Here is a 17,458-nt window from a genome sequence, read left to right on the forward strand (position 1 = left end):
TGAGTTGTTGCAGGTTCCCTATACAGTACGTACTGTATGTTGTTGTTTTTACTACTTTAGTTATCTAGTCCAGTGGTTCTCAAACTTTTTCATGTCAAGGACCCCCAAATTGACACTTATTTAGCCCACGGACCCCCATTTGAAAAGATATGCCAAGGACCCCCATAAGACAAGATTTGTACAGCTCTAGCAGTGATTTTCAACCATTTCAAGGACCCCCAGTTTGACATGCATTAGGCTACGGACCCCATTTAATGGAATTTCTATCTCTGGGACCCCAATTTATATTGTAAAATCAATGTTAATATAACTCTGAGAGTGTACAAATGGAACCAAATGGACCCCGGGTCCATTTGGTTCCATTTGTACACTCTCTGAGTTACAGACCCATAAGGGTCAATTTGGTTCCTACCTATCATTTAGCTGCGGACCCCCTGGATCCCCCCAAAGGACCCCTGGGGGTCCCCGGACCCCACTTTGAGAACCAACGATCTAGTCAATTGGAAATTGTTTGAATGTATTTATTGATTTTACTTCTCTGTATGTCTCTGTTATACTTATCCATATTTATCCTTTTGTCAGATAGGTGTGTATATGTTCATTGTATTTCTATCATTAAAAACATCAATCAAAAACAATAATCAATCTGCCCATCCCATTGAGTTATTTTACAAAGGGATTACTACTGTAAACCCTGGCCAGACACGCATGTCCTTCTATGCGAGCAGGGTATTGATTTATGGGCATTTTAAAATTCCAATTCGCTTAACGCTTGCAGACACGCACGCACGCACGCACGCACACACACACACACACACACACACACACACAAACACACACGCTCGCGCGCGCGGGCGTCATACCTGAAAGGTTCTGCGCCTCGTCATCTCTCTTGTGTGGCAGCCCGAGGTCCTCCAACATGTTCTCCACCTCCTTCTGCGCCTCCTCCTGTGTTTGGCCCTTCAGCAGGGCATAGAACAGGATGTGCTCTGCCACAGTGAGACTATACAGAGAGATAACACAAGTTAACCCGTTTAGATCAGTGGTTCTCAAACTTTTTCATGTCAAGGACCCCCAAAATGATATGTATTTCGCCACGGACAAATATTTTGTTCCAGGGACCCCCCAAAAGCAAAGATTTGAGTTACAAATGTTGGCTTTAAAAATATATACATTCAAAGATTTGCGCAAATGTTCATGAATTTTCAAAAATAGCAGATCTACAAGGTCATAGCCAAAGTATACAAAAATGATTAAAGTGGTTAAAATGATTGTGACGCTATGTTAACTTATTTAACTGGGGACCCCCTGGTCCCCGGACCTCACTTTGAGAACCAATGATTTAGATAACCTAAGGCCGATTCTAAATGCCTTCTAAATCAGTAGCTCTCAAACTTTTTTTGTGCCAAGGAACCCAAATGATATGTACTTGGCCGCAACTTATGTTGTTATTATCAGTACTAGACCATACCCGGTCGGCGCAGCGCATCCGTGGGGGGATATGCGCACATGATCTGGCAACCCGGCAGGCAGTTCGTCCCATAGCTGGGCAGCCCCGTAACCATGGCGACAGTGTTTGACACAAAAACGCTAATAAGAAGCTGAGATTTGGTGAAATTGAAAAACGGGCTTCACAGTTAAGTTCAGATGGTAATGGTCAATGGCTGTGTGCAAAATCATAGCAATTGCTCCAGCCACTGAGGAGAACCAGGTATCTTCACGTACTCACCACCGTACTCACCACCGTACTCACCACTACGCCCTTACTAGAATTATAGTATGATATATATAATCAGTGGTTCTCAAACTTTTTTATGTCAAGGGCCATCCAAAATGATATGTATTTGGCCGCGGTCCCCCCATCTCAAAATATGTTGTTCCAGGGACCCCCCCCCCCCCCCCCCAGAAGCAAAGATTTGAGTTTAAAAATGTTTGCTTAAATATATATATTTTCAAAGATTTGCAAACATTTTCATGATTTCTCAAAAATAGCAGATCTACAAGCTCATAGCGCAGCACTTGGTGCCGCGCAATGAGCTTGTAGATCTGCTATTTTTGAATAGCCAAAGTATAAAATAATGGTTAAAGCGGTTACACAGATGCGTTCCCGGTTTTAATGGGTTAATAGGTTAACACATCCACAGACAGACAATCAATTGCATTGTCCTGACTCATAATACTTATATTCAACACTTACACACTCATCACTGAGCCCTAAACAAGGACCAAAGGTGCAAGGTCATAGGCCTTGTAAACACTATAAACACCCCTTTCTGCTCACAACAGAGGAATGTTTTGATTCTCTTTATTCTTTCCCCTGGCATAATAATAATATTGTACTTGCACTACTAAGTAGTAAGTAGGTCGGAGAGGCTTATCGTTGGTATCAGCCAGAGGCGCCGGAGTTTATCCCCGTTTCACACTCTCCAGTGCTGCTAAAGGTTTTTTCCTTTACTTGTCTAATAGGCATGTAACGATTTGGTGACAACCTGGTGACAATTTAAATCGATTTAATACAAAATGTATCGCGATGCAAAAAGCAGAGGGCGTAACAAAAAAAAGAGAAGAAAATACAGAATCTTTGTAAGAACATTTACCAAAAAAAAGAGTTCAGTCATTTGCTACTGTATTGAAAAGAGGATAAGAGAAAACACAGTATTGTAAAAAAGAAAAGAATAGGAAAAGAAAATACTGGATTTGTGTAAGAGAAATAATAAAAACGTTTTTTTGGTAATTTGTCTGGAATATAATTTTGTGTTTAAAAAATCGTATCGTGAACCTAGTATCGTGATTCAAATCGTATCTAGGAGTTGATACAGGCTTGTATGAAGGTTAATACTGCATATTTAGAGTTATAAACTGAAGTTATAATCTGATTCCGAAGGTACAAATATATACAAATTCTAAAAGCCACAGCACAGCAGTGGAATTTACACCTGAGTGTCACATGTTGATTGATTAGGTCAGATGACGAGCAGGGGGACACCTGAGTGTCACATGTTGATTGATTAGATCAGATGAGTAGCTGGGGCTACTGTTTAGAACAGTGGTTCTCAAGGGGGGTCGCCAAATAATTTGGGGGGGGTCACCAGATTTTTTGGTGAATTTGAAAATTGTTTTTTTTTTTTTTTTTTTTTTTTTTACATTTTTTTTTTTTATGTTATCATTAATTCATGTTTTATCAGTTAATTTACTCAATTTACCCACTTTTTGCAAAAATGTTTTGATAATAAACAATTATCAAATAACCTATTATAATTAAATAACCTTCGCGCACGCGAACGGGACCGCTCGCACGCGCGAACGGGACCGCACGCGTGCACGCGGGGGGTCGCGGGAAATAATATCATTATTTTGGGGGTCGCGGCCTGAAAAGGTTGAGAACCCCTGGTTTAGAACAGTGCTAAAGCCTGTGTTTCCACATTTAAGACAATACACAAGTCACATGATTAATCAACAGAAGGTTACACCCACATGGGTAGACCAAACCGATATAAATGGAGTGGATGCTCACTATCAGGACAAAGTGTTCTACACATGCACCAGTGTTACTAGTTACCAGGGAGTTATTTCTGCGTTCGTCATTTTCCATTGCGAGCTCCGAGAAACTGAAACAATGAAGAGGATCAGAGCGGTGTCAGGCGGCTCTGACAAGAGCATGGCCGCCAAGCTGAGGAAGTTGGGCTCCTACAGCAAGGATGAGGCGAGGAGGAACGCCGGCGAGAACAAAGATGAGAAGACGCTGTTTCGCAGCGACAGTGAATCAGGAGGAGGAGACCAAGAAGAAAAAATGATCGCAGATATCTTTGGAGAGTCTGGTGATGAGCAAGAGGAGTTTACAGGCTTCAAACAGGAGAAGCTGGAGGGAGAGCAGAACAAGGAGGATGACTCTGGCAGAGGTGGTAAAGACCTCAGCTTCATGTCAGACTTTGACCTGATGTTGGCTTGTAAGAAGGCCCAGCGCGGCAGGAGGACGAAGCAAAGAGACGGAGAAACCTTCATCAACGACGCTGACGACGTGGTCAGCGCCATGATCATCAAGATGAACGAGGCCGCAGAGGAGGACAGAATGCTCAACGCTCAGAAGAAAACAGCGCTGAAGAAGTTGACCCTGCTGCCTGTCATTGTCATGCACCTGAAGAAACAGGGTCTGAAGGACATCTTCATAGACAATGGAGTGATGACTGCCATTAGAGAGTGGCTCAGTCCTCTGCCAGACAAGAGCCTCCCAGCACTACAAATCAGAAAGGAACTACTGGGGATTCTACAGGAACTGCCCAGTGTGAATCAGGAGACGTTGAAACACAGTGGGATTGGACATGCCGTCCTGTTCCTCTACAAACACCCCAAAGAGAACACATCCAACAAAGATCTGGCACTCAAACTCATCAAAGGGTGGTCGCGGCTCATCTTTGGCCTGACGTCCAACTACAAAGAGATGACGCAAGAAGAGAGACAGGAGAGAGACCTCAACCAGCAGATGCCTCAGAAAATAAATTCAAGTTCTGGAGGTCAGACTCCTCGTAGAGACCTGGAGAAGCAGCTTAATGGAGAAGAGGAAGCGTTGAGACCAGGTGAACCAGGCTTCTGTGACCGGGCCCGGGTTCCCATGTGGTCTAACACAACCTACGTGGTCCGACCCAAATGTAACAAAGAAGTGGAGTCCGCCAGGGGTCCATTAAAGAAAGGTGTGTCTCGCGTCGACAAACAGTTTCGTAGTTTTCGACATCCGACGAAGACGGGTCACGCCGTGAAGATCAGCTTGAACGGGAACCACACACTCTGATGAAGATCAGCGTGCAGGGGAACCACATGCCACTCTGATGAAGATCAGCATGCAGGGGAACCACATGCCACTCTGATGAAGATCAGCGTGCAGGGGAACCACATGCCACTCTGATGAGCCAACGTTCATTTCCCTCGTTTTCTTTTTAACGATTTTTATTTTTTAGTTATTTCACAGCAATCAAAAAAAAACTTGGCCCCCGCCCTTTTCCCTCTACACGCCAAAATCTCTTCACCAGAAATAGCTGATCCACAGCTCACGACACGTCGCAAAAACATGACATGTTGTGAGCTTGTAGATCTGTTATTTTCACAAAATGTTCCCGCCCGAATAGGGACACTTAGCGACAGCATGGTATAACTATGAGAGTGAAGACACTAGCGCTGACTCCCATTGTAAGAATGGAATGCGGAAATGCTCAACGTAATCTCTGAAGACAGATTCAGAGCTACGCAGCTGAAAATTCAAAGGAAAAAAACAGCAGAGGGCGCTGTTTTTTCCACTTTTTTTTTTGACCACGGGTTGACCCAGATTGATTTCAATGAGGAAGTTCCAATGTTTGGAACTACAGCCCATAGAGACACACGGCCGGAAGCGGACGGCCTACAAATTCACGCCCACTTTTGAGACAGCGCCGCTACTCGAGGTCCGTTAGAACGATGAACTGCAGCTGCCAATGCAATCTCTACGAGAGGCATTGTAAAATACCATAATTTCACTGGTTAACTACTGAGGCTGTAGCGATTTTTTTTGTGTTCTAATAAACTGTCCCATTTGTTTAATTTAGCCTTTTTAATGTCCCATATCTGTCATCTCGATATACTACCCACAATATACTATAATATACTCCCATCAGTGTGTCAAAAGTTTGCATCCCTTGAGGTTTTCAATACCCAGAAAACCGGCGAAAGTGGCCCTTTTCAATATGTTTCGGTCATTATCTCTGGAACAGAAGGTCCAATCTGCTCGGTTCAAAGCTTGTTGGATGCGTGACTTTGAGGACATTAAGCACACACTGACACATTTTCGGGTTGTTTGGGGTTTCTAGGGGAGGCGAGATCTTAGTTGGGCAGGCGACCACCTGTCCTGCCTCTACAGTGGGTACGTCACTGGTCGGCGCTCGGCGCTCGTAAAGACAGTGATGTCACTGAAATGCGACAACTTGTCTGTCTGCCATCTACCCTCTGCTGTGTTAACATTATGGGTAACTCGTTAAAGTGGCAAATTAAATGTGAAACACATCAATTATTAAGAAAACAAGAAGATATGTTGACAAAGACACTCCATACATTTGGAAACATATTTCTATTTAAATCAATATCGTCTCCAGTTAATGTGGGAATATTTTAAAAGTAGGCTAACTCTCATATCCTCTCATAGGGAATGCATTGGCAGCTGCAGTTCATAGTTCTCACGGACCTCGAGTAGCGGTGCTGTCTCAAAAGTGGGCGTGCAATTTGTAGTTCCCGTGTTGGTCTATAGCAGCCCGCTTTGCGGCGAAATCAAAGCGTGACGCGACTCTCTCTTATACAGCTCTGGGGACGCCATGTGGTCAACCTGTATTATACCCATATATATTACATCTTGTTAAAGATTGTTTTGCATAGTCTGCTGAGGATGCCACACCAGCATTCTGCTGCCCCCCCCCCCCCCAAGGACCCCAGAGGTGGGTGGGGGGGGGGGGGAGGGGTACCAGGGGGTCCCCAGCAAAATGTGTTAATATAGCGTTACAATAATTTTATCCATATTTTATACTTTGGTTATAAAAAATAGCAGCTATACAAGCTCATAGCGCGTCACTTCGTGCCACGCTGTGAGCTTGTAGATCTGCTATTTTTTTTTAATCGTGACATTTTGGATTAGGAAACACTGCCGCGCCAGCGGAAACACTGCCGGTGTTAAAGCACTGCCGCTGTTTTAACTCAAATCTTTGCTTCTGGAGGTCCCTGGCACAAAATATTTTTAGATGGATGTCCGCAGCCAAATACATATCATTTTGGGGGTCCTTGACACGAAAAAGTTGCTTTGCATCATCCTCTATCAGACTGACACATGAAACAATCCAACGACAAAGTGAACTGACTGTTTGAAGAGGATGTTGTGCTGAGGGCAGGTGCCCATGGAGGTGCGGATGATGTCCATGTCAGTCCTGATGTCTCTTCCGTTGATGTAGGCTGTGCCAGATGTAGGCGGATACAGGCCAGTCAGAATGGACCTGCGGGGAGGACAAGAACATTTATTTCAATCTTATGATATGGGGTCAGGACCCCATATTGGGGGGGCCCACAGATCAGAAAACATACACAACATTTACTGTTACAGTATGGTTCAAACTGTGAAGCAAACAACAATCAAAATGTGTATTTTTAAGTTGTATGTGTTTTTTTTTCCTAACAGTTTTTGGACTGTCAAATCACAGAGCAAGCAATGCAGCCCTACTGAAGTGGTTCACAACCTTTTCAGGCCGTGACCCCAAAAATAATCATATTTCAACTGGGGACCCCCCACCCTGATAAGCATTTGGAATTGTAGGAATTGTTGGAATTGTTCCACAGATAAATATTGAGAAAAAAGCAGATATACAGGCATTGTGAGCTTGTAGATCTACTATTTTCAAGATGTTTGCCTCTTTCTTCTATTATTTGACAATTTGGCCAATGTTTGACCAGTTTTTATAGTATAGTTTGTTGATACATTTTGATGCAGTAATTGTCTTTTTCTTTTCTTTCTTTCTGTTTTTGTCTGTCACCTGGGGACCCCCCCCCCCCTCCCCAAATCATGTGGGGACCCTCTGGGGGTCTCGACCCACTGGTTGAGAACCACTGGCCTACTGTACTACAGAAGTTATAATAGCTGGCTCAAAAGAGCAGCTTGAGTTCTGTCTCCCCAAGGAAAGTAGAACAAAAATGGTTTGTTTGGCTCACTGAGAAGTATAATCAATACAAAGTGAACACATGATTTCCCTGTGTTTTAAAATACTGCGGTCAGTGGAATGTTCAGGGGAATTCAGCACGACAGCCTAGCAGCCCGTTGCGAAACTTCAACTGTGGGTGGAAATTCTGAGTAAACAGCTTTGCGGCGGCTTAACCCGTTAAAACCGGGAACGCATCTGTGTAACCACTTACAAACCATTATTTTATACTTTGGCTATTCAAAAATAGCAGACACAAGCTCATAGCACGGCACCGAGTGCTGCGCTATGAGCTTGTATGTTCACTCACTATGAGCTAGTTTTGAAAAAAAAAATATATATAGTGCAAATATATGACTAATATTCATATAGGCCTATTTGCGCATTTCTTTTTTTTTCATTGAATATATATATTTTTAAAGCAAACATGTTTAACTCAAATCTTTGCTTCTGGGGGGTCCCTGATACAAAATTTAAAAGAAATCGCTTAAAGAATATATAAAAATATATTTTCATAATGAAAAAAAAAACAGATCTACAAGCTCATTGGCTATTTTTTAATAGCCAAAGAAATCTTAAAATGACACAGATGCGTTCCCGGTCTTAATGGCTTAAGAGATTTGAGACGGCCTTCTCCTCACATGGTGGTGGTCTTGCCAGCCCCGTTGTGTCCCAGGAAAGAGGTTATCTGGCCCTCGTAGAACGTGATGCTGAGGTGGTCGACGGCCGGACGGGAGCTTCCGGGGAACACCTTGACCAGGTCTTGGATCTGAACGCCCATCACCAGCCCCTCTGGGTCGGGCTCGAAGAGCAACATGCCTGGGGGAAAGGCACAGGAAAGGATGCAATCTGAATGTTGTTGTTGTTGGTGGTGGGGACAGTGGCGTGCACAGACATTTTGAGGGGCAGGCGCTCAAGTAAATTATACTTTTTTTTGTTTACTTGGTCTGCTCTTTTTTCCCTCTACACCTATACATCTTTACCAAAAATAGCCGATCTACAAGCCCACAACGCCTCGCAGCGTGAGGCGTTGTGGGCTTGTAGATCTGCTATTTTTGGCTAAAGTTCTCCTCAGAAAAGGGATGCTAGGTTTCGAGTGGTTATGGTAAAAAGAAAAATCATATAACATAAAGATTTGGCGGACCCCCTGTAGTAACTCTGAGGACCCCCTAGGGGTCCCGGACCCCCTGTTGAAGACCCCTGCTGTAAACTGAGCACCACCTAGAGTCTATCTGTGCACGTCCCTGGTTGGGGAGCTGTTAGGGGTTAAGGCGCCTTGCTCAAGGACACTTTGACACATAGACTGCATGGGCGAGGCCACGGGTCATACCGCTGACCTTTATGATTCCCGGACAGACCGCCTCTCTCTCTACCCACTCATCTGCAGCCGCCCTCTTTCTGCCTTAGATGATAATATACTTGGTCAGGATTGTTTTTTTCCCACAATGCTTACACAATGGTCCTGAGTTAAATACACACCAGTATAGGCAAGGATATAAAATAGATTCATTTAAATAACCTCATGTCTCATGATCAACCGGAACAATGTCTCTGGGGCGGTGAGAACAACCTAAACAAAAAGGGTGGATTTGGAGTGGAAATGGGTCATGTAGGAAGATCAAGAACGTAAGGATAGTCTACTGTATTGCATTCATCTTAACCCTGCAAGACCCGCTGTTGTAATAATACAACATTTGTATTTTATTTAAAAAAAAGGGGTATAAATCATTTGTTTTCCTGTTATTTTTTCACCTAAACATCATCATTGGATTCTATTGTTTAGTCTTGCAATGTCAATGTGTATTTTGTAACCAATCGTACTCAAAGACAAATATACTGCATGATTAGCAATCAGTGTATGGTAATTGTTCATATGGGAGTCGCCCAGTTAAGACTCTCTCATCACTGTTCATGTGATGGGTTTTGGGGATTGCCCACTCACAGCCATCCTCAATCCCTTTATTAGGCTAAGCACCATCAGTGATGATGGTGCTTAGCCTTTGTGAGGATAAGCAAAGCACAATAGGTTGGCCAGACAGAAATATGTACCTGCAGTGAGATGTGCTACTAATGTACTAAAGGTATTTCTTTATTTTCATTTCAGAATAACACAAGCAAGGAGAGAGCCTCACTTCACTGCAAGGGATGTGTTGGATATTGTAATGAATGGAGAGAGTGATGTGGACACCGACTAAAATCAAAATTCTTTAAAAATATGGCTTATTGATGTTATTATTCATAATGTACTGTTCTGAGGCCAAATATTATTCATAATGTACCGGTATACTGTTCTGGGGCCAAATAATAAACCATAACCATATAAATGAACCCTTAAGTTGTTTTAATGAAGTATAGACATTTGCCATGTTATTCTGACAGTGTGTAAAAATGGCCTATAGGAAATTCTGCTACCTGTTAGACCCAATGTTCTAATATTACAACATTTCAATAAAACCTTATAAAAACTATTTAAAAAAAAAAAACATTATATTTTCCTCTACAAAGTACTCCTACAACACAATTTTTTTTGCAAGTAGAAATATAACCGGGTCTTGCAGGGTTAAGGAATGTGTGGAATGACTATATAAGGACACAGAAATTCCTTAAACCAGAACATGAGAATGAACCTGTAGGGTCGTTGAGCTCCTCATCCTGAACAGGCTCCTGGTCTTGTTGTTTCTGCATCTCCTTCTCTCTCTCCAGCCTGTCTCTCTTGTCCTGGTGCTTGCACGCCCTCCTGCCTGCCGAGCCGTTGCAGGCGTTGGTCTCTGGAGGGCCTCTGTGGTCTGGGTCTTCCTCCTGCAGCTCACCAGCACCAGGTTTCTCTGGGTCTGTGTGGCAGTGCGGTGGAAGAAGTACTCACATTAAGTTTTACTTAAGTAAAAGTATCAATACCACAATGTAAAATGAGTCTGTTATATATATAGTACAAGTTCGGTATTCACAATTTACTTGAGTAAAAGTACAAAAGCATTGGCATCAAAATGTACTTTAAAAGTACAAAAAGTATTCATTGTGCATGCAGAATGTGACTTGTCCCATTTCACAAGTTTTCAAAATCTTTTGAAAATAGCCGATCTACGGCCTAGGCCGTGGCGTCGCGGTCTAGGCACCCTGGTTGAAAATCCTTAATAGCAGCGTGCCGCGGGTTCGCGTCCCGTTCCCGAAGGCCTTTGCTGCATGTCTTCCCCCATCTCTCTCCCCATTCTTCCTGTCGTCATACTCTCACTGTCCCTCTCCAATAAAATAAAAAAAGCCGATCTACAATCTCACAACGCGTTGTGGTGCGACGCATTGTGAGCTTGTAGATCTGCTTGTAGATATTTGACTCTTGAAATGCAATGGAGTAAAAGAAAAAGTATTGACATTTTTAAATACTCCAGTAAAGTAAAACTGCCTCAAAAGTGTAAGTACAGTACTTGAGTAAATGCACTTAGTTACTTTCCACCACTGGTCTATGGGGCACAGTTGGTAGAGCCACTGCCTGGTTAGCGTGTCTGACAGAATCGATTACATTTTATTCCCTAGAGTATGGAAACGGTTTCTCAGAGTAAAAGGCTGCAGTAGATAAAGCAAATATACTGATGGGAAAACATGCTTGTCAAGGGCAAGTTTGTTCCCCACTGTTGTATATTAAAGAAAATATCTTTGAAACAAATCTAAGCATCGAGTTCAACCGCTTTCAACTAGGGTTGTCCGATATTGGCTTTTTTACCGATAACCGATATACCGATATTGTCCAACTCTTAATTACCGATACCGATATCAACCGATACCGATATATGCGGGGATTATTGTGATTAGGGTAAGCTCAAATTTCATATCACACACACCATATACAGTAAGAACTCCTGTAACTTATTTATAAAGCAAAAAAAAAAAACGGTTCGGTTCAAAAACCGATACCGATATTTTCCCGATATCAATTTTTATGCTAATATCGGCCGATAATATCGGGAGGCCGATAATATCGGACATCCCTACTTTCAACCTTGTGTCCCTATTTTGGGCAAACACATTTTTCATTGTTTTCAAAAAATAGTCCATCTACAAGCTCAGAACGCATCGCGACGCGTTGTGAGCAGTGTTGATTTTGACAGCAAATTTTTATTTAGTTTTAGTCATAGTCCTTTGAATCAAATCCCATTTAGTTTTAGTCATATTGTAGACATCTGAAATGATTTAGTTTTTGTCTAGTTTTAGTTGACTAAATATCCTAAGATTATAGTCGACTAAATCTACAGTTGATTTAGTCGACTAAAATGTATTTTGGCGGTGCCTTGATGGCGTTGTAATGGCTGATTTTACACTTGCAAGCTGAAAATAGCCGATCTACAAGCTCACAACGCGTCGCAGCGCGACGCGTTGTGAGCTTGTAGATCTGCTATTTTCAGAGCGCAACACCCGAGCGCAACCAAACATAGAACGACTTGTCTTTTAGTTCTACTAGATCTCTTCTCCACTAGTCCCTCACTAACATTTTAGTCTAGTTTTTATTTGTTGACGAAATTGTCAATATATTTGGTCTTAGTTTTAGTCATCGTAGCTTAGTTTTTATTTAGTTTTCGTCAGTGAGAAAAGGTAGTCGACAAAAACAATTCGTCATAGTTTTAGTCGACGAAATCAAACGCAATGTAACAGTGTCGTACGAAAAATTATAAATCGCGCTAACTTTCATACAGTGTCATGGTGTGACGAGTTTGGCTAGTCAAAGCGTAATAAGAGCCCACCCATGTGGTATACATATGCACCCCAAATAAGAGACATCAGAGGCAGATGTATACTAACCTGGTTCAGGAACGTTTGGGGTCGAGGAGGGTTGAGTCAGCCAGTATGTAGGCTGGAGGGGGAAGTAGAAAGGTCGGCCAATTCCATATTGCCCTGTGAAGTGGAAGTTTAACACAGTTCTCAGTACATCATCGTGGCACTGAAGGGGTATAGAACAGCATAATGCAGTATGTCTCTGTCTGTATGTCCCCCAAAATGGCCATATATGGAGTTTGACTGTACAATATGTCCCGGTCAATGTATGTATATGCATGTATGTATGTATATCCTGCCACAATTAGCTAAAATATGGATTTTCGGCCCATAGTTTGACTAAATGTACCCTATTATGTGTGTGCATTAGCATAACCTGTTTTGGCTTGGTACATTAGATCAATTCACTACAAGATCCCCTCCCCCCTTACCTCAAATGTCTGGAATTATTTACAAAGAGGATTTCAGAGCACATACTAACAGACTTTTTATTTTATCAGGTTTGTTGAAAATAATGGATTTAATTGAGCTACGAACATTATTAGTTGTGTACAAAGCAGGCAACAAAGGTTGCCAAAACAGTTACAGAAGTTATTTAATTTGAACTCACAGGAAGAGGCCAACAGAAGAAGATGATTTTAAACATCTGTTTGCTCGAACAACATTAAAACAAAGGGGAAAAATGATCAAGTATGAATTGGATGGTTAATCTTCATTTTTTTTGGTCATTGATGTTGTTGTTGTTTTTTAGTTCAGCTGGAAGTTAGGCCCCATTCTGCCCATTCTGTGTGTAGTGTCTTCTCATCACATACAGCCATTTTGTCAACTGAACTGATAGCATAGCGGTTAGTCAGATGTGTCTGAAAGGTGAGAGGACGGGGTACGAATCCCGCTTGGGTTCCATAGAATCTTGGGGAAAATGATGAAGTGTTTTCTTTTTACTGTACTGGAGTATTAGTGCACTTTCACTTACTACTCCACAACGCCTGCAAAGGCAAATAGTGTACTTTTACTCCACTACTACAATTATTTGAAAACTTTAGTTACTCTGCAGATATAAATTGTTATATAATAAAACATACATATTAACCACTTTAGCCCTATGTTATACCACAGCCATTTGAAAATAGCCGATCTACAAGCTAGATCGGCTACTTTCAAACATTGTAGAACATTAGCTTTTGGTACTTTAAGTATATTTTGATGCCAATACCTTTGTACTTTTACTCAAGTAACATAGCACTGGTTCAGCTGGAAGTTAGATGCCCCATTCTGTGTGTAGTGTCTTCTCATCACATACAGCCATTTTGTCAACTGAACTGATAGCATAGCGGTTAGTCAGATGTGTCTGAAAGGTGAGAGGATGGGGTACGAATCCCGCTTGGGTTCCATAGAATCTTGGGGAAAATGATGAAGTGTTTTCTTTTTACTGTACTGGAGTATTAGTGCACTTTCACTTACTACTCCACAACGCCTGCAAAGGCAAATAGTGTACTTTTACTCCACTACTTCAATTATTTGAAAACTTTAGTTACTCTGCAGATATAAATTGTTATATAATAAAACATACATATTAACCACTTTAGCCCTATGTTATACCACAGCCATTTGAAAATAGCCGATCTACAAGCTAGATCGGCTACTTTCAAACATTGTAGAACATTAGCTTTTGGTAAGTATATTTAAAAATAAGTAAATATAAAATAGAGTATTTTTATATTGTGGTATTGCTACTTTTACTTAAGTAAAATGTCTGTGCACTTCTTCCACCATGAAACACAGTTGTGTTTAAAGAAATAATTGCTACTTTCAAAGCCCACTGAGTGCAATTTACCAAAATACTTCTTGATAATATAACCCATACAATTATTTGTTTCACTTCTCAACAAGTTCAGCTTCAATTGCAGCCTCTGTTGACTGGAAGCAGCCCTGTCTCAAATAGACACAACATGCCTGTGTCTGGGCATTAGTTGCTCTCTACCGCCATCTAGTGGCACCACAGAGAAAAAAGCGGTACCGCAAAAGTAGGTGGTACCAGAGAGGCGCCAGAGGGGTGCCACCCCTGACACTCTGAAGGTACAACCACTGTATGTACTATGTGTATGGGGCAGCACTAGCAGTGGCTCAGGGGTAGAGTGGCCGGTAGAGCGGCCGGATACCGCAAGGTTCCCAGTTCGATCCCGGCCTCCCCCAGAGTTAGTGTGGAAGTGTCCTTCAGCAAGATGCTGAACCGCTAATTGCTCCCGATGAGCAGGTTGGTGCCTTGCATGGTTTCCTCTGCCATTGGTGTGGGTGAATGCAATGCACAATCTATGTAATGCACTTTGGATAAAAGCTCTATATAAATTGACCACGTATGTGCAAATGCATGCACATACGTATTTTTGCCCACATAATGCAGTTACACACGTCATCAAATACTTACCCACATAAAGGAGTTCCACACAGCTCCAGAGTGGACTCCAAGTAGACATTGCACTAGCCGTTAATAGACCTGTCTTGTTCCATTCTACTCCATAGTTCTGTGTGTGTGTGTGTGTGTGTGTGTGTGTGTGTGTGTGTGTGTGTGTGTGTGTGTGTGTGTGTGTGTGTGTGTGTGTGTGTGTGTGTGTGTGTGTGTGTCAGTGTGTGTGTGTGTGTGTGTGTGTGTGTGTGTGTGTGTGTGTGTGTGTGTGTGTGTGTCTGTGTGTCAGCCTGACCTGGGAAGACGTTGTCCAGGTACCAGGCGAGGACGCCGTAGAGGACGGCGTCAAACACCATCATGCGCACGGAGGTGAGGAAGGAGAAGACGTCTCCCTCCAAGGGGCTGGTCTGAACGTTGTCCCACTGGAGACCCAGGCCCTGCTCCTCGTAGCGAGACAGGTACTCCGTCCCGAAGCCAAATGCCACTGGAGACAACAAGCTCTGGAGAAGAAAAACATAATTTACATTTATTATAACATCACAAACATAAGAATAAATGTTCAGCTAATTCGAAAATAGCCAGTGGCTTCTAATGTAAAATTCAAGTCACTTCCTGACTTGCCTACGTAAATTGGTGATGTTTGGAAATACATAGGAGTCAAATAGGACCATGGCCAGACTGAGAAGCGAAGACAAGTGAGGAAAAGAATAATATGCAGTCCGGATTCCAGACTAGGGCCCTATTTTCGCCAGTGCCTTACTCATTATCCCTAAACTTCTTTGCCATTTTTGACTATATATATATTTTCTATAATTTTCTTTATCCCACGATTTTGCAACCCTTCTTCACCCAGTGCCAATTGTCTAAGTGATCCTGGGCGCTACACTCCCCCCACCAGCCTGGGGAGCCCAGAGCCGAGCTCATGCCTCCTTCAATGCATGAAAGCCAACTGACCTTCTTGTCACCTGATATTACTATTAAAAACAAATAATCAAATAGTTCAACTAGCCGAGCTACATCAAAATGTTGTGAGCTTGTAGATTGGCTATTTGAACTACCGTATTTGAAAATGTTTTTAAAAATAGTAAAAAACGGCAAAGAAGTTTAGGGATAAGGCACGGGCGAAAACAGGGCCCCTGGGTCTACAGTACAAACACAGAGTTGTAAGTACGTGACGTACGGCGGCTAGCTTCATGTCCGTGGTGATGCGGTCCTGCCAGTTGAAGCAGAGGATGTGGGGCAGGTAGAGGGTGAAGTAGATGATGCCGCTGCAGGCGGCGGCCAGGTTGGCCTTGTTGAAGAACACGCTCATCAGGAAGCACTGCATGATGGTGGCCACCGTGAACGTCAGCAGGAAGAGGAACACCAGGAGGGAGTTGCTGTAGTTCAGCACCTTACCACCCTGAAGGGGGGGAGACAAAAGACACAGTCGATTGAACGGGGGGGGGGGGGTTAACCACGATCGTTATATTGTTGCTGTCGCAAAGAAACTGCAGCATCACCCAAAATTGCAAAAGTAGCAGATCTGGCCTGGACGGTTGGCGTAACCGTCTGGGAACCTAGGCTGGTAATCCAGCTTGACGTCGCGGGCCTTCTGCGTGTCACCCCCCCCTCCCTCTCTCCCCATTTCCTGTCAGTCTACTTTCCTATCAATAAAGGCAGAAAAAGCCCCGAAAAAAATGTGATTAAAAAAAGAAATTGGAAAATGTTGACACATTTTGCACAAAATTGTTAATGGGGTTAACATAAATTTTGCAATTTTAAATTACATTTTGTAATTTGTAATTGTTAAACTCTTCCCAGAAGCAGGGATGAAATTAAAGCATATTCCCACACGCCATTAAAAAGGAATTACCAGAGAGGGGATTTCAAAATCAGAGGCATGGATTTTCCCCTACATCACCCTCCCTGCAAATCGAACCCTGGCACTAGCGTTGGGTGTTTTATTTTGTTTGTGTGTCTCTTCCCCAGGTACCGGCCTTCCGCTCTCCTTCCAGCTGCAGTGAGTGATTCATCATTTTGTATTGAATTCCCACTCATCAGGTCCTGGCGTTAAAAGACCTGGCCTGGGGAAATCTGCACACGGTGCCAGTTGGTCATTCGTGTTGGTTTATAAAACGTATCTAATACCACCCTGGTGTACCAGGGTCAGTTGATCTAACTCCTGTCTGGAGGGAGGGTGATTTGGTCGCGGACCAATGTTTATGGGTCGCAAGTAAATATCCCCTTTTCTCGTTTCCTACATAAAAAACAAATATATAGATTATTTCAAAAGTTTAAACAAAAGAATCACACATTTTCATCAATTAAAAACAATTTCAACGACAAAATAATTCCATAAATACATTTTAAAAAACCTTTTCCATGGGTTACTTTCTATTATATATTGTTGATTATTTTCTCGGGGATGTGGCAATGGTAAAATACTGTTAATTTATGGCAAAAAAAATTGCAGTGTGCAAAATCTCTCCATACATGCTAGTATCAAAACTATCCACTGGAGGGCACTATTGCTCATGAGAAGATTTCAGACTGAAAAACTGCAAGACAGTGAAGCTCATAACTCCAATATGTCATTCCAACCTCCTCCTGAGAC

At 42.5% G+C, this 17,458-nt stretch overlaps 2 protein-coding genes across 2 annotated transcripts in view; one reads left to right on the forward strand and one right to left on the reverse strand.

The window, feature by feature from the left end:
• LOC311045134 (retinal-specific phospholipid-transporting ATPase ABCA4-like) overlaps positions 1 to 17,458 on the reverse strand; it is a gene marked incomplete at both ends in the record, with an annotated part of 110,528 nt that overhangs the window by 55,979 nt on the left and 37,091 nt on the right. The window contains 8 exon segments of the mRNA XM_084056944.1: positions 864 to 1,003; positions 6,870 to 7,001; positions 8,339 to 8,516; positions 10,325 to 10,528; positions 12,482 to 12,522; positions 12,524 to 12,578; positions 15,158 to 15,362; positions 16,043 to 16,264. Coding sequence (XP_083913070.1) covers positions 864 to 1,003; positions 6,870 to 7,001; positions 8,339 to 8,516; positions 10,325 to 10,528; positions 12,482 to 12,522; positions 12,524 to 12,578; positions 15,158 to 15,362; positions 16,043 to 16,264 — 1,177 coding nt within the window.
• On the forward strand, positions 3,617 to 4,786 carry LOC311045967 (protein IWS1 homolog; the record flags this gene model as incomplete). The annotated part of the gene is made up of 1 exon (XM_084058038.1): positions 3,617 to 4,786. The coding sequence occupies one exon, from the start codon at positions 3,617 to 3,619 to the stop codon at positions 4,784 to 4,786; it is 1,170 nt and encodes a 389-aa protein (XP_083914164.1).

This window comes from Gymnoscopelus microlampas (assembly GCF_963454915.1).
Source record: "Gymnoscopelus microlampas genome assembly, chromosome: 5".
Lineage (NCBI taxonomy): Eukaryota > Metazoa > Chordata > Actinopteri > Myctophiformes > Myctophidae > Gymnoscopelus > Gymnoscopelus microlampas.